The sequence below is a fragment of the Watersipora subatra genome, chromosome 7, assembly GCF_963576615.1.
Source record: "Watersipora subatra chromosome 7, tzWatSuba1.1, whole genome shotgun sequence".
NCBI lineage: Eukaryota > Metazoa > Bryozoa > Gymnolaemata > Cheilostomatida > Watersiporidae > Watersipora > Watersipora subatra.
Window position 1 is genome coordinate 41,315,837 of NC_088714.1, and position 25,939 is coordinate 41,341,775.

The following is a 25,939-nucleotide window of genomic DNA, read 5'->3' on the forward strand; positions in this document are numbered from 1 at the left end:
AAAGTGCTAACCAATAGTAAGTAACACCAATGTAATATGAGTAATACCCATATTTACTCTTAAGCGATTAGCTTGTGACACAGCAGTTATTCAAACAATTGTACACATTTCAGAACTGCCATATTTTAGCATAATAGAAAAAACAACTCCAAATTAACAAGTTTTCCAACAATTTATGTTTTCAACAATTCAACGTAACCAACGCTCACTGCGATTCATTGTTGGTGCGTTAATAGTAGCAGTCAAGCATCGCAAGATCAAAGTTAAGCTGTGGAAGTATCTCACTCCATAACTCATATCATTGTTCAACATTTTACATTTGGATGCGGTGCGTGATGTGATAGAGACCGACAAAGTGCCATCAAGTCTCACCGGTTTATTAACATTTGGGATAATCTCACGCTTCATAAAGGATGCTGATAGATCTATTAGTCAATTGATTTAGTTGAGCATTAAATGGTGCTTCAGTAAACCTTTTTCTCTTGTCTCTTAAGCTTGATATTCTACTATAGAGAAAAGCCCCAAGCAATGCCCAGCTATGAACATTCATACTTTGATATATATTATGGGATTATCAATCGAGATGAACAAACAGCACAAACTTGACCGATGAACGACATAAAAATAGCAATATTTGAGGTCACAGAACTCTAACAAACATCAACAAAACCAATAGTGATAAGTTGGTAGACAATAGCATGCCAAAGCAATGCCGGTCTTCATGCGTCATCATGTGGAGACAGACCTTCCATAGGATTTTGGGTACCACTGCAGATAGGCATGATGCTCTTGTCATTCATGTTTCGTGGAATTGTCACCACTCTCATTGTATTCGTAAAACCAGCACCTGCTCTCCAGCCAGTCACAACTACGACATTGTCACCTTCAAACATGTGTCAAACTTGAGTATATATTGGCAAGATATGTTTGAAAAAATAGGATTGTTTTGGCATGAGAAGACTTTAACCCTTCAAGAACATATTTAATTCCTTCCTATCAAGCATAAGATGCAGCAGAAATCTTAAAAACATAATTTTACTTTAAAAATAATAAAAACAGAATTTTACACAAGCTATTACAGTTTACATTTTATAAATCTCTGAAAATTTGTTACGAATTAGCAACACCACCAATGAGATGCCTTCATTCTCTTAGCATAGGGATACATACAAATATTATTTTATTGGCAATAATTTAATTTCAAACAGAAAAGCTTTCCAAATTATGCCATACAAGAACCGTGAAACAAAAAAAGAGCAGCCAAAACAAATGGTTTGACATATAGCAATTACAATCACTTTTGCTGCTAAGAGAATGGATATTAGGCGGAAGATTGTTAAAGCAGCTGGCAATGATATTTTCAAGATAATTATTGGACGTTGTATGTTGGAGGAATTTGTGGATATCACTTAAGTTGAAATGAGTTGAAAACCTTTAACTTTCATGTAAAAAATGATAAACCATGAAAGACCTTGAAACCTCTGACGTAAAATAAACATTTAGCATAGGTGAAGTAGGAAGATGCAAAGATTTGGAAAGATCAATCGTTGGAATAAGATATGCTTGAAAATGATGTAGATTTTCAATTAGTCGGAACACTCTTTTTGCAACAAAAGTAAATCGTTAGCATCGTATCTTGAGTATACATGTACATCAGCAACATTGCAAAAGTTACAAATGTTGCTCACAAATAAAGCTTAAAGGTTGACTTGCAATAAAATTCACATCACACTTTATTTGGTATCAAAAAATTCACCATGTCTTACTCTGTTGTGTTGTAGGTGCCAAATGTGTGGAAAAGTGATTACAAGCTCTTAAAAGCTCAAAAACGAAAAGCCGCCGTAGATTGGAATCTATTTGTTTCTCTGACGTAATCATGACATTTTGGTTATTGTCTTCTCACGTGATGTTCTCACGTGAATTGAAAGGCCAATAAAAAGTCAGTATAAACTTATCGTAGCACTAGTTTATGACAAACACTTCGGGTTTTACCGAAGACCCCGTATCAAATATAGATGCTCGCTACTCCACAGTTTTGTTTCGGCATTATCTAATCATCAAGTCGTAATCTGATCATGTGACCCAATACTTCGCAAATAATTTTTGCAGCACTTTTCGATTATCACAGGTGACCAACAGGCTCGTCATGATTATCAGACAATGATATGTACTCTTTCGAGCTAAGGTTAAAAATTAAATGAATTTTTACAGTAAGTTATAAGATATCAGTGCTACAATGACGATAAAACAGACGTGTAAGAACAATAGACATGGTTTTATTGAATGCGTGAAGTATATATGTGAAAATATTTCGACGAATAAGGTTGCATGAAAGTGTAAACAGAAACCATCTACCACAGCTACGTCACATTTGAGCTGTTTTGGAAAGATAATCCAAACTACAGCGGTCTCGTGTGGCTGTGATTAACTGTTTGTTTTTAGCATTTAAGAGCTTGTAATCACCTTTCCACATATTTTGCACCTACAACAAAACAGAGTAAGACTTGGTGAATCTTTTGATAACAAATAACTGTAATGTGAATTTTGTTGCAAGTCAACCTTTAAATGCATAAAAATAAAGCTCAATAACTAAATACTTTGTAATTTCAATCATACCATAAGTCTGACTCACAATAAGATATATCAAATAGATATTGTAGCATGTCTAATGGCAGGGATACAAGCAGAACTCAATAGATTTGTGCATGACTATATGCTACTTGATTGACTACTCTTTTTTGTTGCATGACTACTTTGGCTATTGGGTATTCATTCAGCCATGCTGTTGTATGACTACTTTTGATTGCCTAATCATTTGGCCATGCTGCTGTGCGACTACTTATATTTGGGTTATAATTCTGCCACACTACTTTTCATTTGCTGGGCCACCTTCCAGATTGTCACATGGTTAAGCATGAACAGCTGCACATATATCAATATTATTGAATGGCTTCAATAGTCTGCAGGTAAAATCTTGCAATGAAAACTTATTTGCATCAGGGCTGTTTTTCTGTGGTCATGTGATTGATGAAGTGCACTTTTGCCAAAAACAGTTCAATTTGCACTTTCTTTGGAGACACATGCAAATAACAAAGCGGGTGGTTAGAATTAGTCTATAGTGGCTAATTATCAATGTTTGGTACTTTTGCAGCATCCATCAAAGGTGAATGATAAATGTAAGATATAAAAACAGAAATTGAAAACGAATGTAGAAGAGAATCAAGGGCAACAAGAACTAGCGATGACTACCATACAAGAGTCCATAACACTACCTGGTTTCAAGAAGCCTCTGTCCATTCCAACCTGCATGCCCTTGTGGATTCTATTGTCCATGTCCTCAGTCCACTCCGGTGACCGGGGTTCTACAGAAACACCAGTGAGCAGACTTGAACATAACTAGCAAGCCAGTGTCCAACAAAACTTTACGAGGGCATTGAAGTTAAATGTCAGTATGATCATTGGCGGGTTTTATACTACTACTGTACTACTACAACTAGAACATGCGATACGAGTGCTTCATTGTACAAGCAAAGCACCTTACGAGCAGCCATTCATATGAAGTTACTTGCATTTTTTAGTTGTCTTCTCCACCACCTTACCTAATGAGTATGATCAGGTGTGGTGGTGACTAAAGTTACCCAGGTTAATATCTAGGAACAAATATAATGAAATTCAAGGTGGAGCACATAGACTAGGAACATAAGCTTCCACTGAAAGCGGCTGGTAGACCCTTAGTTCACAAGTCCATCTTGTAACAGTATGATCATAAGATTGTTGTATTTACGCATTGTCTGTTTCATCTACTTTTTAATTTACTGTAATGATTGTTTTGCGTTCACCATGTGTCCAAAGAAACTGAGTGACGAAGATTTTGGTTCAGAGAAATAATACAAAAAACAGGGTAGGTAGGGGCGAATGTAATAGGTGGAACACCGTACTAGGGCAGAACAATAATAGCAATCTCTGCCCAATCATAAATGAGAATGACATAACATGCCATGAAACATTTTGAATTCAAGAACACCTCAGGTTATATTTATAAATATATATAGTTACAATCAACTCAGACTTACCTCTATTAAAAACTAGGTGAATATCCGACGTTGCACAGGTAATAAAAACAGCTAATAAACAGCGGCAAGTAATTTACCCAATGTATATTAGTAACTTAAGCTAGTAACTTAAGCTAGCTATAATTAACTTAAAAGCTAGTAAATTAGCTTACTAAGAGCTCTCATGCAATCAATCACGATCTTCAAGCGTGCCAGTAGCACACTAGCGTGCCAGTAGTAACAAATCCTATTTTCGCAAGCGCTTGAAGCAAGAGTATTTTAACCAATGTAATGAGTATGACCACACTTATTCCTTTATATAGCAATGTAGCCACTTAGCAGCCTGTCTGCAGACTTGGAAGTTAAAATCCAGTGCGAAGCTAATTTTTCAATCTTTTAACTTTATTGCTATTACTGGACACACAAATGACAGACAGACAAACACTGAAATTTATATAATTATAATTACTATCAATTCAGTTTTACCTGTATCGCTATACATATTTACAATCGATTCAGACTTACCCGGTGCCCTAAAAAGTACACAATTGAAAGTAAAAGCTACATATATTAACTACACATTATGTTGCTAAACATATCAGCCCATGCAACCCATCATACTTGTCAGACTAATTGAGCAAAAACCCTTACCACACGGTTAGGAAAGCAGCCTACACGTAGAACAAAGGTTACAGGCTTGGTGCGGGTGTTCACACTCTATTTCACTAGTAGCGATAAGAAACTATACATAGAAAAAGTTCACAGTGTAAATTATAAAGAGACACAGCGACAACACAAGGTTCATTTTGTTGAGAGAGAAAAAGCAATAGGAGAGAGCAACCGTATGACACCCAAAATTACCAGAATGCAGATTATTACCATCTGCAATGATGAACAGTAAACATAAGCAATAAACAGGCACAATGCTCTCACTCACCAGTCAGCGCATGACAAAAGGCCATGAATGAGGTAAGAGTCGCAGTGTGCAAGTTACGACAGCGGTCATTAACACACATGCAATCGATATAGCACGAGTAGACAAAGCACAGACCTTTGTAGTGGACAGGGAAAACTCCCCTATAAAGATGACATTGCCTTGCAGTCTGTCCATTCCTGGTAATGGTGATGATGGGAGCACGAGGCCGGTAAGATGAGATAAGGTGAGAGGTTCTAAAAAGAGATTGGAAAGAAAGAATGAAAGGTGCAATTTCAGTCCATAGAAGCTGTTTGGCAGTTTTCTAACTTCCGGTTGCTTACTTTCTAGCTTAACCCTTTGGCTGGAGAAACGACCTAAATGTCGTTTATTGGTTGTGTGAGGAAACGACTTTTATCTCACTTTCGGTAGACGTTTATAAAGCTGTTGCCTAGTAACATTAAACAAAGGATATAAACGCTAGTAAATTTGAAATAACATCAACAAGATATTAGTCGAACTACAATATGAAAAAATTATATGAGAAGTGTTGCCTTATGCTAAAAGCTAAAGAAATTGCAACTCCTTTGAAAAAAATAAAAGTTAAAAAAACCAGTCAGCCTACGGCTTAACGTTCAAAACGATAAAATAAAAATTTAATTAATCCTACGATCGTTAGCGATCTTTTGTCTGATCAGTATAAAAATAATTCAGATGATGGAAGTGATGTAAACTCTTTAAAACTTTTGCATATACAGAGAAAAGTGATCGTTATGGTAGCTCGCACTGCTACGCTGTAGCATTGGACCTCACCGAGAGGAATTCTTCCAAGCATTTCATACAGGGACACTTGTACATAGTCGTAGCTTTTTTGTAGTACTACACATAGAAATGAATGTTTAGGTACAAAAGATTTTACTAATAGAAATAAATTTCAATTTGAGCCAGGCATGTTCATAGAATACCGATTTTATTGAATTTTCAAAAATGAACTACACGATTTTCAGATGTTTTTGCAGGCTTTAACCTAGCCAAAGAGTTAAAGACGCTTTCAACTTAAGCTTTCATTTATGTTATAGCAAAATACAACAAATTGTAGCAGTGGAAAATAGTAACTATACTAACTAGTAAACCAACTACGTGTATATTGTAACTATAACCAACTAGTATAGTAGCCACATACTACTTCTACAGTAATACTTCAACTTACGAGTGCTCCAACGTACGAGAAACTTGAGATACGAGCCAGCTTTTAAGTAAGTTTTAGCACTAACATACGAGCCATATTTGAGATACGAGCACGTGAGTCAGTTGCCAAGTATGCCGGAGGTGTTTTATGACAACAGCATCAATCTGTATTTTTCAACTGCACAGGTTATACTTTTGTACCGTGTTTTTGTGCACGCTTTTCAGTGCAGAATTATGTGAATTAAAAGTACTGTGCGTAGACCGAAAGTTTGCCAGTAAAATGAAAAATAATGCAAAGAAAAAGCAAATGATAAAAATTGATATTAAACGGAAAATTATTGAAAAATATGCGAAATGTGTATGCATGATTGAGCTAGCTCAGCAATATGACAGAAATACATCCACAATTATCAAACAGAAGGATTATATTCAGGGCATTTAGCTCGCAAAAGTACTAACCGTAGTTTCTAAACGGCGCGGCGATCTTCACCACCGCTGATGGAGAGACCGCTCAGGCATTGGATATAAGATAAACAATTGGCCGGTGACAGCGTGACTGAAACGACGCTATTTAAAAAGGCTTTTGCTATCTATCAAAACTATAAAAATAGACATTCGGACAAGTTGGCTAGTGGTCGCGCATTAAACCTTTGTGACGACACCTGGGTTCGTCCTAATCGCGACATGTTGAATGGGCGACAAAGGCAAACGTCCTTAGATAGGTTCATCTTAAAAGTATGACTGTATAATAACTAGTGAACCACTACTTGTACTAGCCACATACTACTTCTATAAAAACCAGTATCCCACTACTTGTACTAACATATACTGTACATAGAGATGGCGAGTGCCACATATCTCATTGACGAGGTCAAGTGGAAGCTGTTTCTGAAGAAGAGAGGATGGTCTACTGATAAAGCCATGTATTCCCACTCTGACCGCGGCTCGCCGGCCAGCGCAAAAAGTCGAAGCCCAGTCGGTCGGAGGGCACAGGCACCAGCCTGAGGAAGCGCACTGACCAAAGACGCCGATAGAATCACTGGAGCCAAAGCCAACTCAGCGATTCAAAGATGCTTCTCTACAATAGAGCAAGCCTAGTTCTGCCGAGCAGCTGGATCGGCCCTTGTACAGCCAAACTATCAGGTTGTCGAGGGGAGCAGAGGAGAGCCCAGAACGACCCGAGTCACGCTCAGAGTGACTGACTCGCGCGCCAGGATGCCCACCTGCAGCCGAACCCCTGTACCACCCACTGCTAGGAGGAGCAAGACCGCCAGCTACTAGAGGATAGCTGTCGCTGACAGGAGTTGGTAATGTTTACCGCTAGCTTGAATAGAGCCCGGAAGCTTAAAGATTGACTTGCAACAAAAATCACATTACAGTTATTTGATATGAAAAGATTCACCATGTCTTACTCTGTTGTGTTGTAGGTGCAAAATATGTGGGAATGTGATTACAAGCTTTTAAAAGCTCAAAAACTGACAGTTAATCGCAGCCACACGAGACTGCCGTAGTTTGGATTCTCTTTCCAAAATGGCTCAAATGTGACGCAGCTGTGTTAGATGGTTTCTGTTTCCACTTTCATGCAACCTTATTCGTTGAAATATTTCACAAATACACTTCACGCATTCAATAAAACCATGTCTATTGTTCTTACCCGCCTGTTTTATCGTCATTTTAATGCTGTCACTTTTAGCTGTGATATCTTATAACTTACCGTAAAAATTCGTTTTATTTTTTAGCCTTAGCTTGAAGGAGTACATATCATTGTCTGATAATCATGACGAGCCTGTTGGTCACCTGTGATAATCGAAAAGTGCTGCAAAAATTATTTGCGAAGTAGTGGGTCACATGATCAGATTACGACTCGCCGATTAGACCAAACCGGAGCAAAACTGTAAAGTAGCGAGCATCTATATTTGATACGGGGTCTTCGGTAAAACCCGAAGTGTTTGTCATAAACTAGTGCTACGATAAGTTTTACATTAAGCTTTTTATTGGCCTTTCAATTCACGTGAGAACATACGTGACAAAACGATAACCAAATTGGAATGACTACGTCAGATAAATAAACAGATTCCAATCTACGGCGGCTTGTTTTTGAGTTTTTAAAAGCTTGTAATCACATTTCCATATATTTGGCACCTACAACACAACAGAGTAAGACATGGTGAATCTTTTGATACCAAATAACCTAATGTGAATTTTGGTGCAAGTCAACCTTTAAGGAAGAGGACTGAGCCTTCACCGATGCAGAAGTCTGCCACGTGGAGTGTGGAGCCCGGCTCCACTGGGGCCACAGTGCCTCCACTGGGGAGAGTGTGGTGGCCCATCACCAGGGCCCACGCCTAGCTAAACAGGATAGCTGACGCCAGGACAGGGCCAAGCCTCGACTCGATAGACAACACGGCCCCCTGTAACACTTTGTTTGGGGAAGCACTAGCTTGAAGTAAACCATATCCTTCCCTGCGCTAAAATCCAAGTAAAATAAGGAATATAATTATGTCCCTCCATTATGCTGAATGCTTGACCAATCAGCGTTTTTATAAAGACAGTAAAGTAATGTAAATTATGTTCTTCTACTAAATAAAAAAAGAGTTGACTAGCTTAAGTACAAAATCTCTGACCCGAAGTAAACTAAAAGCAACTAGCCTCATACCTTCCCGACGTCGTACACACAATGATGGCCTTGGCAAGACATCGCAGTGAAGCTTCAACAGCTGCCACTGCTGTCGTATGCGTCACATCGACCATGGTTGGTGCGAGATGCCTCAACTCATCAAAGATTATCTGCAACAGTCAACGTACCCGCTGTTTGGTATATTACGACATGTTTAGATAACTTGGCTGTGCCACACAAGCAGAAGAGAAGCTTACCTTGTGAAAGAAGGCGGCTTCAGCTTCACGACAGATGCGATGCATCATTCTAAGTGAGTCTAGTGGGAAGTCTCCCTTGGCAGTCTCGCCGCTGAGCATAACGCAGTCCGCACCATCTAAGACTGCATTGGCAACGTCACTCGCTTCAGCCCTTGTCGGCCGCGGCTTCTTTACCATCGACTCCAGCATCTAGAGAGAAGCTCACTATGAAATACTCTATGGTAGTACAGCTGGTCGGCACTAGAGAATGAGCAACAACAAACACAGCTACCAGTTAACTGTTCCAGAAGGAGCACATACTAAAGGGTAAATGTTATAATAATGAGCACATGTTCCAGTATTTATATTATCTGATCATATCCACAGTAATTGAAATTATGGCAATTAGTGCTTTGCGATCCTTGGATGACTGTGGTATTTCTGTTTTTCCCATTTATTTATTCCTATTCCAAATCTTGGCTTACTAAAAAGTAACTGTGACCTTAAAAAATTAACAAAATAGGACAGCTCGTAATAAACCAATTCAGAATCAACCAAATCTTTAAATATTTGAACCACAAGCTCTGATTCTACGCAAAAATTTATTGCTTTACACCACTACAACTATTTTTCTGTTACCATGAGCTAACTATTGTCCATGAACAATGTTTTCTCCATGTGATTGTTATTAAAAATTGTATCATAACAACTAGAGACCCATTGATTAACAGTACTAATACCCTGGCAGGCCTCTGGTTTAATAATTATCTGCGCAATTATTGCAAAATGTGGGAAGCTGAACGACTGGCACACGTGGAAGCATGCCAGGCGGCCAACCTGAGCGTCATGGATTTAAATCCCGAACGATGAAATATTTTTCCCAACAGCCAAACAGCATCGAACCCGGCTCTTATTATAAGTAAGATTTGCTGACACGATATCAGTTCGTGATTTCATTTTCACTGATCACCTAATGTATCGTCTCCTTGGTAACTAAGTTTGAGTGATGAACTATGATTTAATGTGTCAAAATGGGGAAAGTTCAATTTAGCATAGAGATGATGAAATACACGTAAGCAGGTTGTCTCTAGTCTAGACAAAGATAAAACCAATGTATAATACACATGACAGCGTGTCCTAGCCAGCGATGCCTAGATGCGTATTCTGTAAAGGAGCCCATAAAAGAGCTAATTGCCAGTGGCTAGTGTTTCCATGTGAGACAAACTTTGAGCTGATACCTGAGTGGCACAAATGACTGGTTTGCCAGCCACATTGCATTTACTTATCATCATCTTCTGCGCAAGAAAAACCTTCTCCGGGGGTATCTCAATGCCAAGGTCACCTCTGGCTACCATGATACCATCAGCCTCTGCCAAAATTTCATCAAACCTGAAAAATGGCTTTTTTCTGTAGTATATAGAGCATCAGACAATTGCACTAGCAGCTTGTAAGATTTTTGTCAGATCACAGGATGCTTTTACTCAATTAGTTATCCTTCATTTTTTTGTGACATCATTTTATCGTTGTCGGCCATCTTTATAGACAATTTTGTCGTTAGAAACACAAAGCTTTTGCAATGAATTTGTGAAAGCGATGCTTTTGTTTGCAATTTTTTTATTATAGTATCAAAACAACACCAAAAAGTATAGTAAATAAAAGAAAAACGATCGTTTTCTACAAATATGGCGGCTTTTTCGTGAACGAGCGTATGTGCAAACGGCTTGATAACGTAAAAAAAACGATGGATTGCCATAATTCTTGTCATGGAAAATATTTATATAAAAGTTACGCTGAACACACTATTACAGTTGCCAATCAGAAACAAAGGTAACTACTGTCAAGAGCAATAAGGAACTTCACAGTATATTCGTGTTTGCGTTTTACTATAATGCAAACAGTGAAGGTATAAAAGGGAGGAGAAAGCACATTTGACACAAGAGATAACCAAGATCAACTACTTGCAAGCTTCTAAAATGAAAATGGACAAAAAATTAATGCAAAATTAATTTTTGTAAGTATGCAAATGCATTAAAGTGTGAAAGCACTGATTAAAACCTTGAAACAAATGTTGTAGGCTGCAAATAAGAATTAACATCAACATTACCATAATGAATGCATACAAGCATGAAACATCGTAGTTGGAAACCTTTCTGTTAATCATGTTTTGAAACAGTTGAATAAGTCAATGACACTTTCAGCAGCATTTAAACAAGTGGTGATTGGTCTATTTTCTAACCAATCTTTCAAAATCAGTAAGGCTATTGAGGTATTTGCAACATTTTCAAGTGCCTAAATATGCATATGCAACATTTATATATATATATATATATATATATATATGAGATTTATGATTTATATTTGAATGTGCAATAACCGAAATCTGGAGAAATCAGGAAAAGATGTCCTAATAAACTGTTAAACTACTACATATCCTAATATACTGTTAGACTACTACATATTCTAATATACTGTTAGACTACTACATATTCTAATATACTGTTAGACTACTACATATTCTAATATACTGTTAGACTACTACATATCCTAATATACTGTTAGACTACAACATATCCTAATATACTGTTAGACGACTACATAACCTAATAAACTGTTAGACTACTACATATCCTAATATACTGTTAGACTACTACATATTCTAATATACTGTTAGACTACAACATATCCTAATAAACTGTTAGACTACTACATATCCTAATATACTGTTAGACTACTACATATTCTAATATACTGTTAGACTACAACATATCCTAATAAACTGTTAGACTACTACATATCCTAATATACTGCTAGACTACTACATATTCTAATATACTGTTAGACTACTACATATTCTAATATACTGTTAGACTACTACATACCCTAATATACTGTTATACTACTACATATCCTAATATACTGTTAGACGACTACATAACCTAATATACTGTTAGACTACTACATATCCTAATATACTGTTATACTACTACATATCCTAATATACTGTTAGACTACTACATATCCTAATATACTGTTAGACTACTACATATCCTAATATACTGCTAGACTACTACATATCCTAATAAACTGTTAGACTACTACATATCCTAATATACTGTTAGACGACTACATAACCTAATATACTGTTAGACTACTACATATCCTAATATACTGTTATACTACTACATATCCTAATATACTGTTAGACTACTACATATCCTAATAAACTGTTAGACTACTACATATTCTAATATACTGTTAAACTACAACATATTCTAATATACTGTTAGACTACAACATATCCTAATAAACTGTTAGTTTACTACATATCCTAATATACTGTTAGACTACTACATAACCTAATATACTGTTAGACTACTACATATCCTAATAAACTGTTAGACTACTACATATTCTAATATACTTTTAGACTACAACATATTCTAATATACTGTTAGACTACAACATATCCTAATATACTGTTAGACTAGTGCATATCCTAATATACTGTTAGACTACTACATATCCTAATATACTGTTAGACTACTACATATTCTAATATACTGTTAGACTACCACATATTCTAATATACTGTTAGACTACTACATATTCTAATATACTGTTAGACTACTACATATTCTAATATACTGTTAGACTACTACATATCCTAATATACTGTTAGACTACTACATATTCTAATATACTGTTAGACTACAACATATTCTAATATATTGTTAGACTACAACATATCCTAATAAACTGTTAGACTACTACATATCCTAATATACTGTTAGACGACTACATAACCTAATATACTGTTAGACTACTACATATCCTAATATACTGTTATACTACTACATATCCTAATATACTGTTAGACTACTACATATCCTAATAAACTGTTAGACTACTACATATTCTAATATACTGTTAAACTACAACATATTCTAATATACTGTTAGACTACAACATATCCTAATAAACTGTTAGACTACTACATATCCTAATATACTGTTAGACTACTACATAACCTAATATACTGTTAGACTACTACATATCCTAATAAACTGTTAGACTACTACATATTCTAATATACTTTTAGACTACAACATATTCTAATATACTGTTAGACTACAACATATCCTAATATACTGTTAGACTACTACATATCCTAATATACTGTTAGACTACTACATATTCTAATATACTGTTAGACTACCACATATTCTAATATACTGTTAGACTACTACATATCCTAATATACTGTTAGACTACTACATATTCTAATATACTGTTAGACTACCACATATTCTAATATACTGTTAGACTACTACATATTCTAATATACTGTTAGACTACCACATATTCTAATATACTGTTAGACTACTACATATCCTAATATACTGTTAGACTACTACATATTCTAATATACTGTTAGACTACCACATATTCTAATATACTGTTAGACTACTACATATCCTAATATACTGTTAGACTACTACATATTCTAATATACTGTTAGACTACTACATATTCTAATATACTGTTAGACTACTACATATTCTAATATACTGTTAGACTACTACATATTCTAATATACTGTTAGACTACTACATATCCTAATATACTGTTAGACTACTACATATTCTAATATACTGTTAGACTACAACATATTCTAATATATTGTTAGACTACAACATATCCTAATAAACTGTTAGACTACTACATATCCTAATATACTGTTAGACTACTACATAACCTAATATACTGTTAGACTACTACATATCCTAATATACTGTTAGACTACTACATATTCTAATATACTGTTAGACTACTACATATCCTAATATACTGTTAGACTACTACATATCCTAATATACTGTTAGACTACTACATATTCTAATATACTGTTAGACTACCACATATTCTAATATACTGTTATACTACTACATATTTACATACTTTCGCACACCCTCGTGATTCTCAACTTTAGCAATGATTTTAATATCCTTTCCTTCCGGGCCAAGAAGCTCTCTGATCCTCTTAATTCCAGCTGCATCTCTTATAAAGGAGGCGAAAACCATATCAACCTGCAAGGGAGAGGAGAAGCCTGAGTGAATTCCATGATTAATATTGTGAAGTCAAATGCTCAGACAAGATTAATTTGAGGTAGAGAAGATGTTTGCTTAATCTACACAAGTAAACAAATTCCTAAACACATCAAAGAGTAAGAGAAGTTGAGAGGCATAGAAAAACTTACACAAGTTATAGCATTGCAGGCGCCACTATCTGACAGTTTAAAGTGACCAAATAGCCTACGTATAGGCATGCGTAGGTTAGACAACCAACCTTCTGCTCTACACCAAACTTGAGGTCTAAGATGTCTTTTTCTGAAACGGCTGGGAGGTCGACGGGAGTCTTGGGCAGGTTACAGCCTTTTTTACTGCCTAATAACCCTCCATCTTCCACAGTGCACATCAGGTAGTCAGCACCTACGATTATCAAAGTTGAGTCAATCAGCTAAAGGCAATCAGGCAGTGCATAAAGAATAAATTATGTTGGTCACACAGACACCATTGAGTAAAGAGTTGTCTCACCAATTTCATCCACAACAAGACAAATCAGTCCGTCATCCACATAGACAATACCGCCTTTAGACAGCACCTTCGTAATGTTTTTGTAGTCAATATAAATACATGACTCGTCACCGATATCGTAGTACTTCTCATCTGTCGTCAGTTTTATTTTGGCACCTCTTTCGAGGTTGATTTCAGCTGACCCACCCTGCAACAGAATTGGCATAGCATACTGAACCATGAAGAATATAATTCCCTGGTCTTTTAGTCGATCAGTCAGACTAACAGAGGGAAGACAAACCTCTATAGGTCTAAGCCAGAATGGCAACACAGTTCAAGCTTTGTTACATACAGGAGGTTAGGTTATGGCAATTAGTAAGATTAAATTAATGGAGCTGCTTACAGACCTCAAAGGCAAAAAAATGATTGTATTATTCACAGCGCCAGTGCTGTCATTTTTAATTAACAAAATATATAGCAAATTATCTCTCAAACTTGAGAAGCTAAAATAAAAAACCCATTAGCAAGGTTTTGAGTGACTCATAATTATCAGTATTTATACTCTCTCATTGTAGTTTACCAGTACCGACAATTTCGTGTGCCGTGAAAGATCGTCAGGTGCGCCGATAGAGCACAAATAACAATTATCTGCACAATTTTTTCGAAGTACCTTAAAGAGGTTGATTAGTGAAGGTGTTCGCGTGTTTTACTACTAGGCTGAATGTCACAAAGTCGAGTAACATATCATGCAATATCTTATCTCAAGTCCTACTTAGTTTCTGACTGAGACGGATCGATCCGAGATTGTCAGGTGTGCCAATAGAGCACAGATAATAAGTATGCGTGAAACTATTCCGACATTCTGCAAGGCGAATGATAAACATGCCAACCTGCTAAACTGTAGGACACAAATTCAAATCCTGTATGATGCATGTTTTCTCGATCTCTATCCATGGCTTCAGACGCACAGACACAGCTTTTATTATAGTAAAGATTGTGGGATGAGTGAGAAAACCACAAGAGCAGATTGTCAATTATGAGTAAAACTGTCTGACAATTAAACAAAGAGCGGCACAAAACTGCTAGAAGTTTGTAGCACAGTGCAGATTATTAACTTGGGGTTGCTTCAAAGCTGGCAACAAGACTACATCTATTTATAAATTAATTGCTGTAGAATAAGAAGGGGAAACTCTACATTCACAGCTAGCTGCGCCCTAATTTGTATGTTTTATAACTGTCCTTTATAAGCTGGGCCACTCACCTAAAATACAATCCCAATTTATGATTTTTTTTTATTAACTTTCCAATCTAGATTGAAGAATCTTAGTAATCCATAGGAAATCCACACAAAGCATGGGGCAAATGACAATCATACTAAATCCATCGTCATCAGAAGATTTGGTTGTAGAATCAGTCAAAGAAACTGAAGCTGACAAACTTGTTACGGAACAGCTTTGGGCTCAATCGAGTTTGGCTACACAAATAAAAACTACCATTTGATTAGACCACTGAATGCTAGCGAATGACATTTCTACATTTTTTCACTACCAGTTCATTTTTGTTTATAGTCACCAAAATTTCAATCTCGAAAAAACAAAACAAAAAATTAAAACGCAACGTTAATTCCAAAAATAGCAATGTTTTTATCAAGTTTAGTTACCATAGATGACCCTTACTCTTAGCTATCGCACTAGCTAACCTTCTAATAGATGATCAGCTTTTTCATTTTATTTATGCACTATTGTTTATCGACTAAAACGTGCATCGCTTTGAACCTACCTGGCCGCTCCACTCTGAGCAAAATTCATCCCCTTCGAATGAGACCTGCACACCTTAGAAGCATCAGCTACGTTAGACCGAAATTTGAGATCACCATTAGTGATGGAAGGGCCTTAGTGACCCGGCCCACAGGCTTCTTGCTAGCATTTCAGAACTGTTATTATTGGAGTTATGCAGTGGGTTGTATAATTTTCATTGCCCGTAATAATATAGCCATTGAAACCTTTCCAATGCAGCAGGCACAAAGCCGCTATTTTCATTATGTTTCACTTCTAACACATGACAGACCATAACACGCTTCTGGCTGTCAGCGTCTTACCTACCCCTTTGAGAAGGCCTGTCCTAATTTCTGGCCCTTTAGTATCAAGAGCAATGGCAGTCGGCCGAGGGTGATGGAACGAATCAACAGCCTCTCTAACATTAGCGATTGTCTCCGCATGATACTCATGGGTACCGTGAGAGAAATTCATCCTCGCTATGTTCATTCCAGAGAGAATCATTTGCTGTAGCATGTCCACACTTCGGCAGACAGGCCCTAAGCGAAGAAACACAACAACACTATCAGAATATATGCAGCTGGTTGAAAGATATGCTGCTAGTGTTTAAAGGACTCCATTGCACAAACTTATTTGTATATCTCTAGTTATGTACATACAAACACCTCATCAAGATAACTAGTAACCTTGCAAGTCAAAAAACCTGGCATTCTTGCACCTCCACTTCAAGTTAATCATTTACACAGTGTCAGCGTGTCTACACACATACATGCATACACGCACGCACACACACACGCACGTACACATACAAACGAGCCAGGGCGGCATGAACTTCTCAAAGGCAATGCTGGCGTTATGTATAATGGCATTATATATTGACAGTTGATAAGCTCCTTCAGCCTGCTCTTTCATTGTCCTTCATACTTTGACTCCAAAGTACGAAGACATAAATATACTATAGGATAGTTATATAGTAATATATTACATATAATAATATATACATTAATGTGTACATATATATATACATATATAAGACACTTATATAATAATATATATACATCTACCTAACTATATAAATCTCAAAGTTTGTCTGTCGTCTGTCCAGCAATAGCTATCAAAATCTGGGAATGAACAATGCGCTGCGTACTGGATTTCAACTCACAAAGATTGTAACAGCAAGTTTGTAAACACGATCACCTCTACAAGGCTAAGCCGTTTTTAGCATTCCCATCACTCTTACCATATAGCGTATACCCTTTTCGCGATTGCACACGCTCAATTATTAATTAATACAGTGCGCCCTCGAGTCACGATGCCCTACTATAACATTTTTTTCATCTATATGGAGCATGATGTTTTTTCTGTCTTCCCCATACGCGCTCAAAAAAATTTTTTTCGACTTGCTCTGCCATACGATATCAACAAAAAGTTCTCTTAAAATTTGGCAGTTGGTCCACTGATTACGACAAAATAACAAAAATATCGCCATGCTATTCACCAAAGTCCCTCCCACAACGCCTGAAAGAGATATACGTTGCTTGCTATCTTAGTTCAGCATTATTAATTATCTGTTACAGTGAAAACAACAAATTGAATTTTAGTTAAGTAATATACATACTAGAACATGGCTTTAAGTATGTGTTGTGTAAGCTAAATTTATTTAAGTTAAATTTAACGTTAATGTTATGCATCTGTCTCAAAGGTAAGTAATCCCTATAGTACATACTGCACGTAGTACATTGTAATGTTACATTTTCTTTCAGATCATAAACACTAAATACACTAAAGTTACCATAGGGAGCAGGCCCGTATTCCCTGGAGCGGCGGGCCGGCTGAGCCGCCCCAACATTTTAGCGATTTTCAGCGGCTATGTACTACGAATTGCAGTCTAAGTTCATTAACTTGGAATTTCCAACAACTAATATATTAGCAACTAGCGTTCGACATTGTCTTCGTGGTGGTCTCGCCAAATGAGTGATCTTGTGAGACTTTGTTAAGACTTGGAAACTGAACTTTACAGCTTATAGTGGGGTGTGAAGAAGACCCCCCAAACTGGTATTTTCCTTATCATAACTGAATTAAAACATCGACGAGGAGCGCTATAATGGGACAGGCGCATCTAAACAATATTCTAATATTACACATATATAAAGGTGTTGAAATAGGTACACAATCCGTTGTAAAATATTTCTGCCATGGACACATTGAAAGAACAAAAGCTATTGCAATAAAAAAGTAATAGCTCTTGTTCTGTCAATGTCCCTTACAGAAAACTGTAGTGTCATGAGTTTTATATCGTAATTCTATTATTGTTTGTTGAATAAAAAAAGTTTTGTCTTCCATGAACTATAAACAATATACAGTGAAACTCGGATAACTCAAACTTCAAGGGACCGAGCAAAAGTGTTCGAATTATCAGAGCGTTCAAGTTATCAGAGCACTGTCACAAGTCCTTGTATTTACTTATTTATTAGTAGATACATGTACATATACAATCTATAATATAAATCAAAAGCACAAATGGCTTGTTTCAAATTAAATGCTTCTAATGTAAAGTTTAAAACGTTTTTATCAAAAAGTATAGAGATTTTTCTATCACTTGAGATTGGTTCGTTGTTTGAGGTGATGTTATTGCCAGGACATTTTTTAGATTGACATTGGCAAAACTTGATCGTTGTTGAAATGCTCAAAAGAAAAGACATCAGTATATATACAAACTATAATATAAATCAAAAGCACAAATGGCTTGTTTCAAATTAAATGCTTCTAATGCAAAGTTTAAAACGTTTTTATCAAAAAGTATAGAGATTTTTCTATCACTTGAGATTGGTTCGTTGTTTGAGGTGATGTTATTGCCAGGACGTTTTTTAGATTGACATTGGCAAAACTTGATCGTTGTTGAAATGCTCAAAAGAGAAGACATCTTTTTCTTTTGAGCGTTTTACCCACGATCAATTTTGCCGATTTTTCTTGAAGTTTATGCAAAGATTACCTCACTCTACCTCGCTTCCGAAGGGCGATCGCTACGTGGATGTTTGGTATAAATCAAATTTCACCAAACCTTTAGAAAAGTCGTTGACAAAAATATTTTGCCGATGGTGGTAATAACGACGCTTATGAATTACAAAAAGTTGAGGTTTACCTCTATGGCTTGGAATAAAGTGATTTTCTAAAGCGATAGCAACCGTTTCGGTAGTCGTTGGGCAAAAAACAGTTCGAATTAACAGTGTTGAGTTCGAGCTATATAGAGCCATTTATCATTGCGTGGGAACGGACCAAGCAAATCCATTCAAGTTAACCATGTGTTCGCTATATCCGAGGGCGAGTTATCCATGTTTCACTGTACATGCATTTATGTGGATTTTGATGCTTACAATTGATTCCATTTATGCATACTTTGAGGGTTGTTGATACTTAAAAGGGCCAGAGCTTCGAGGCGCTGCCCCGAACCCCATTGGGGGCTTATACCGCCCCCAAAAGCACCAGGTGTTCATAACTAGTCGCCTAATATTTGCCACCTAACTTGCAACCAGGGAATACAGGCCTGATAGGGAGCTATGGTTACTAAGATTAGCATATTGTTCTGTTACTAATTTTTAATATGTACAGTACATATAACATTTTGATGATTTTTACCAGGGGGTGTTTGAATTAGATAATTACTATGGGTTTCTACACCACTTTATACGATATTTTTGCTACAACACTGAAATGAATTAAAATCATATAACTGCATACCAAATAATTTTTCATTATAATTGTAGCAAAACAGACTTTGTTTAGCCATTACTTGCTAATTATTTCACATTTACATTTTTATACCTTTACGGTTGTTTTATTTTTTCTCTTTATTTATTTCAACAAAACATTCTTTTCATGATATGAAATTTGAAGATTACAGTTATTTGAAAACTTTCAGTTGTTTCATTTTTTCTCTTAAATTAATTGAACTGCACAAAAGTTGAATATGAAGTTTGAAAGTTAGAATGATAACTGTTGTTATGGGTCATAACATATTATTATATAAATATTCTAAAGTATATTTATGTATTATATAGGAGAGTCAAAGTATGAAGAAAGAGAAAGGGCAGGCTGGAGGAGCCCATCAACTATCAACTCAAGAGACGATATCAACTAACCAATGGTGCAGATGATGCCAGTATTACGGAGTGTGTGATGCTCATAATCTATATCAACTAACCAATGGTGCAGATTATGCCAGTATTACGGGGTGTGTGATGCTCATAATCTATATCAACTAACCAATGGTGCAGATGATGCCAGTATTACGGAGTGTGTGAGGCTCAGAGTCTATATCTAAGAGAGCATTATGCTCGATTTGACCTCCAGCTTTGTAGCTTGAATACTGCATCTGGTTCTGAATATAGTAGTCCCCTTCATGTTCCTGCTGCAGTGTGAATGTCCGCTTCAATTGCTACAAATAAAATATTCCGATGCATGAGGATGTCAGAAGCCCATTTACAAACAGAGGAAACAGGTTCCATTACGCCGTTGACGATTGCGAAGAATTCCGATGAGAAAATTTAATTGCGAGCAAACCTCTACATGCCATCTTTTAGACATACAAAATTAAATTTCAGCAAAAAGTTATCCCAAAATATGACAGGATTTCCAACACATTACGCCCTAAATTAGTTAAAGCACTACAGCTAAAATACGCACTGTACGCTAATATAAAACAAGCTAATAGAAATAAAAATAAAGTAAGGATTATGCAAAGTATTTTAATAAATTTAGTTTTAACTATATCTTATGTAAGTTGGAACAAGTTAAAACACTTATTCCTACCACTCACTCTACCAGCAAGCCAACGCATGTCTGAATCTACAATTCCGTTTACATGTCTTCAAGGTCAAGTATTAATATAAATATTTTTTCATTGACTATTTTTTTAATAATTTAGTTTTTACATTTACTGTTTTGCAGAGGTTTTGTAGATACGTTCGTTTTGTTTCTATATGTTATGAAGTTGTAAAGTAATTATCATTATTTTTAATGATATTTTAATTACACTTTGTATGCTTGGCTGTATCCATTAAAACACTAGCCTATTCAGAGGAAAACAGTTCCCCCACATAACCCAAGGAGAGATATCTCTACAAATACAATACTTCTGTAAGACTGTAAACTATACTTTACTACTCAAGGAAAGATCTCTACAATTACAATACATACTTTTGTAATGCTGTAAACAATACTCCACCTAAATTTATGCAATTCAACCTAATGCAAATTAAGTTAAATCGCATCAACTTGCAAACTTATGCAAAATATTTGCATAAGTTTGCAAATTTAATTTCACCTGCCAAAAATAGCATTGCTAAATAATAGATATATATATATATAGAAGAAATCTCTCCAGTACTTACTGGGTGGTGAGCCATTGCGATTCAGTAATACGGAGCCAAACTGTTTTATCTGCAAGTAAAGATGAGCAGAAAAATTATACTGTTCGAAAAGCTTCACCCTACCTTCACTCTAACACTAATCCACTGCAACAATTTTAACCCTTTTTTCCAAAAGTAATTGTAATTATGTTTCACAGAGTATGAGCTTCATGCAATCACCAACTCGAGAAAGCAGAAACTGTCAGACTGAATAGTAAAGCTCTTGCTACTTAGCAGTAGGGGTATGGAGAAAGAAAAATTAATGGGACATTAAATGATTTGGGCAATTGAAGTAATAGTAGATGAGAAGCGCATGGGTACGCAAACTTGTGCAGTCAAACATTATGACACGATCACCGAAATATAACTTTTTGGTTTTTAAGCAATGAGTAGATCCTAATTTCTGTTTGTCATAAAAGACAATGTTTGGAATACAATCTGTCATTTTGGGGAAACCCATTCCATTATGGCGCACATGACTAACAAGACCCATTCCACTATGGCGCACACGACGAACAAGGCCTAGTCTATTATGGCGCACACGACTAACAAGACCTAGTTCGTTATGGCGCACACGACAAACAAGACCTAGTCCATTATGGCGCACATGACTAACAAGACCTAGTCCATTATGGCACACATGACAAACAAGACCTAGTCCATTATGGCGCACACGACTAACAAGACCTAGTCCATTATGGCGCACACGACTAACAAGACCTAGTCCATTATGGCGCACACGACTAACAAGACCTAGTCCATTATGGCACACACGACAAACAAGACCTAGTCCATTATGGCACACACGACTAACAAGACCTAGTCCATTACGGCGCACACGACTAACAAGACCTAGTCCATTATGGCGCACACGGCTAACAAGACCTAGTCAACTATGGCGCACACGACGAACAAGACCTGGTCCATTATGGCGCACACGACTAACAAGACCTAGTCCATTATGGGGCACACGGCTAACAAGACCTAGTGTACTCTACTTCTCAGAGTAGCTGAAAATGCACAATCAAATGATGACTAAATGAAGAATGCCAAGTTTCGTTTGAAAGTCAACATAATTCCATTGTATTTGTTTTTGCAAATAAAATTTATTTTGCATAGACGAAATAAGGAATCCATCGCTAATACCATTGTTTTTATCATGAAAGACAAGGGCTTTGATGCTTAAAGTTAAACAAAACTCTCTACCTTGTTTACCATCACCTGCATTGGCTGCATTTATTTGTCACTGAAATATAAAAGCTAAAAAAATTTTCTTTTATATATATGTAACTTTTTATTTGCTTTTATCATGTATTGGTAAGGTAAATACAAATATTTATTATTTACAAACATGCTTATTTTCATAACAATAATTTTCACGTATAAAAAAAAACAATGTTTTGCAGTCCTGCTTTGCTACCAGATATGCTTGAAAAATGGCATAACTCATTGCTGCTAAGCAAGTAGATGACAATATGAGTTGGTAGTTCGGTCAAAAGTTTGAGTGATAAAGCTTTAGTTATGATGCCAATAAATCAATATGCGTCTCTAAATAATCTATAAATCAATATACTTTATCTTTTAAGCCATTAATTGCCTTGCTTAAAGCACATGCGCTTTAGTTAAGGCAATAAATTGCTCGAGATAAAGTAATTAGAAAACTGGTGAAAAACGCAAATTTATATGTGAGAAATGTCACCCAAGATATTGAAGTCTTGTAAAACAGCAATTAAACACAACTTCAAGAGCGGAAAGTGATAGAGGCATTTGAAGAGAGAATAATACTGAGGTTGCCAGGGTAACAGAAAAAAGACATGATGGGCAGTGCTTTAATATTATCATTTAAAAAGACAGTGTTTGTCAAGGGATAGCCTTAGAGACAGAAGAAACTATAAAAATGATGAAGATGAAAGCAACGCTCATAGATATGGTGCAAGAAGTACAGTCCAGAGTCAGATACACATGCAAATTCTGTGGTCATGAGATGAGGAAATGTTCCAGCTATTAAATAGTTCTTGTAAAAGGAGTGAGGCTATGTATTCTGGAAACATAAACACCAAGATGTGAAGTTGAGAGAAGGCGATAACTACAGTATAACAGACACAGAAGACAAAGATATTAGAAACAAAAACAGTTATGGTAGCCACGAAGGCAGTAGAGTAGTAAACAACCATATGGATAAGTACAGAACTAGGAGCTGCCCTAGTGATAAGAGAAAAGTTTAGCAGATCTCCAACTACAGTATGAACTAGAAGCACCACCAATGAAAAAAAGAAAAATTCCTAGAGTATGCAATATAGCTGAATAGATGAAAGGTGCAGTTACCTAGCAAAAAGATAATGTATTTCAAGACACAAAAACCATGATAACGAAAACAGCAGTCATGGTAAAATTGGTGGTAGTGGCTGAAAAGAAGGCCACTTATTTTAGTGGAAGCTTCTGGCAAAAAAATACTGGCCAGAGATGGCCTTGAAAGAATAATTAATAGGATTAAAAATACTGGCCAAAGGTGGCCTTGAAAGAATAATTAATAGGATTAAAAATGAGAAAAATATGTTGAAAGGTTTGAACCAAATATGAAAATGCTGAGGGTTGAAAAGATTGAGCAAATTGAGGCATTTATGGTGGCTATTGAGCTGCTGGCGGAGGAGCAGAAAAGGATTTCAGTGAGCAAAGCAGTTGTCACACAGCCAACAATTTGAAGTTTTATTTGAAGTGAGCAAATTTCAGTGGAAGCAACTGAAGTGTATTGACAGTAGCTAAACGAGTAAGAATGAGCTCAAAAATGAGCTCCATTACAGTTATTTCCAGTTTTATGGCAGGGTGACTCCATGTGCCACATTCTGCATCACAAATGTATTGTTCGTTTGCGGTAAAACAAAACAAATATATAAAACAAAAATATACAAAACAATAAAGCACTATATATATAAATATTGCAATCACTAATAATATGCAGTTCAATGAAATGAGAGAAAACCAAATGACAAACATTGTTTTTTTGTACAATATTATGCATCAGTTACTTCTGCTGCTTTTCGCAACTACAACCTCCGCTTAAACATTACTCTGTCAGTTCTTAGATGGAGATTAGTATAAGCACATGTTAGTCTGCATCTACACCGGAACCCAAGTTTGCAGCAACGTCTCCTCATAGTTGAGTGTGGCACTGGAAATGCTTTCCCACAGTATGCATGTCACATCTGCACACCCTAATGAGTGCAAAATAAAGACAAATGAGCCAGAAGTTGTGGTTGAAGAGTCAGCATTTATCAACTTCTTAGCTATGCGGCGATGGAAGCATTGGCGACAATGGTCATGTTCTGGCAACAAGGAGAGTAGGCAGGTCAGTGATTTGCTGCTACATCTGGACTCCAACCCTCTCACATATTAGGAGGGCAGTCCTTGAAAACGAGTTGAAAGTAAACAAAACATATTTCTACCACATCTGAGTGAGAAGTTTGAGAAAATTCTGGTTAGATTACTGGTAAGTAGCTCTAGGTCAATTATGAACATAATTGAGCTTCTTGGCAGGCCTTGGATCGCCCAAAACATATAGCAAAAGCGTATATTGTATGATGAGCGTTGTTAAGGCTAAGTCAAGCTCGTGTTTCATATAACAGCTGCAGAAAGTCCTGCAAATCAAAGAGCGTCAACAATTTACACACATTTAGCACAATGCTTCAGAAGAAACAACGAACTGGACAAAATAAAATGTTCCCCTCCTTGTACAACAGCCATTACGACCAAAAGATTTCTTTAACTGATTTATACATGGAAGATAGATCAAAGCGTGCTAACAGTGTATGCGTAAGCTCTATCCGAATTTTAAGTTCACCTAACAGATATCGGCATGTTCACCAGTGTTATACTTCACAGCCCAAATAAAAAGATCGCAAACGACATCAAAAATAGCGCAAGTAGCCAGCTTAAACGATTGGGAAAAACGCAATAGTTTTGAAAAGAGCTTTGATATGCTGAATATGCTATTTTAAAAGCATATAAATGCTTGCTATGAGCGTGGCCTATAAAATAGTATTTTACAGTGTTTTCGTTGCACGCGCTCGCGTTCGGCGTTTAATCCTATGTTTGCCAATCGGCTGATCCTTACCACAAGGCGATAGCAGCAACTCTCTCCGTTAAATAGTTGAGCAACTTTGCGAGCCGGTTAGAGCTC

The 25,939-nt window shown here is 36.4% G+C and overlaps 1 protein-coding gene across 3 annotated transcripts; it reads right to left on the bottom strand.

Moving 5' to 3' along the window:
* Positions 1-541: 541 nt before the first annotated feature.
* LOC137401047 (pyruvate kinase PKM-like) lies at positions 542-25,939 on the bottom strand. Of its 3 annotated transcripts, XM_068087387.1 has the most exons (14): positions 25,874-25,939; positions 21,745-21,793; positions 20,618-20,789; positions 16,682-16,893; positions 14,601-14,787; positions 14,353-14,495; positions 13,966-14,093; positions 10,245-10,395; positions 9,028-9,216; positions 8,810-8,940; positions 5,104-5,222; positions 4,914-4,934; positions 3,273-3,362; positions 542-883 (listed from the first exon to the last, which is right to left on the bottom strand). In XM_068087387.1, the coding sequence occupies exons 2-14, from the start codon at positions 21,757-21,759 to the stop codon at positions 720-722; spliced, it is 1,722 nt and encodes a 573-aa protein (XP_067943488.1). In that variant the 5' UTR covers positions 21,760-21,793; positions 25,874-25,939; the 3' UTR covers positions 542-719. The 3 variants fall into 3 exon arrangements, with proteins under 3 accessions (XP_067943488.1, XP_067943489.1, XP_067943490.1); XM_068087388.1 differs by lacking the exons at positions 4,914-4,934; positions 25,874-25,939 and having other exon boundaries at positions 21,745-21,868; XM_068087389.1 differs by lacking the exons at positions 20,618-20,789; positions 21,745-21,793; positions 25,874-25,939 and adding an exon at positions 20,494-20,542.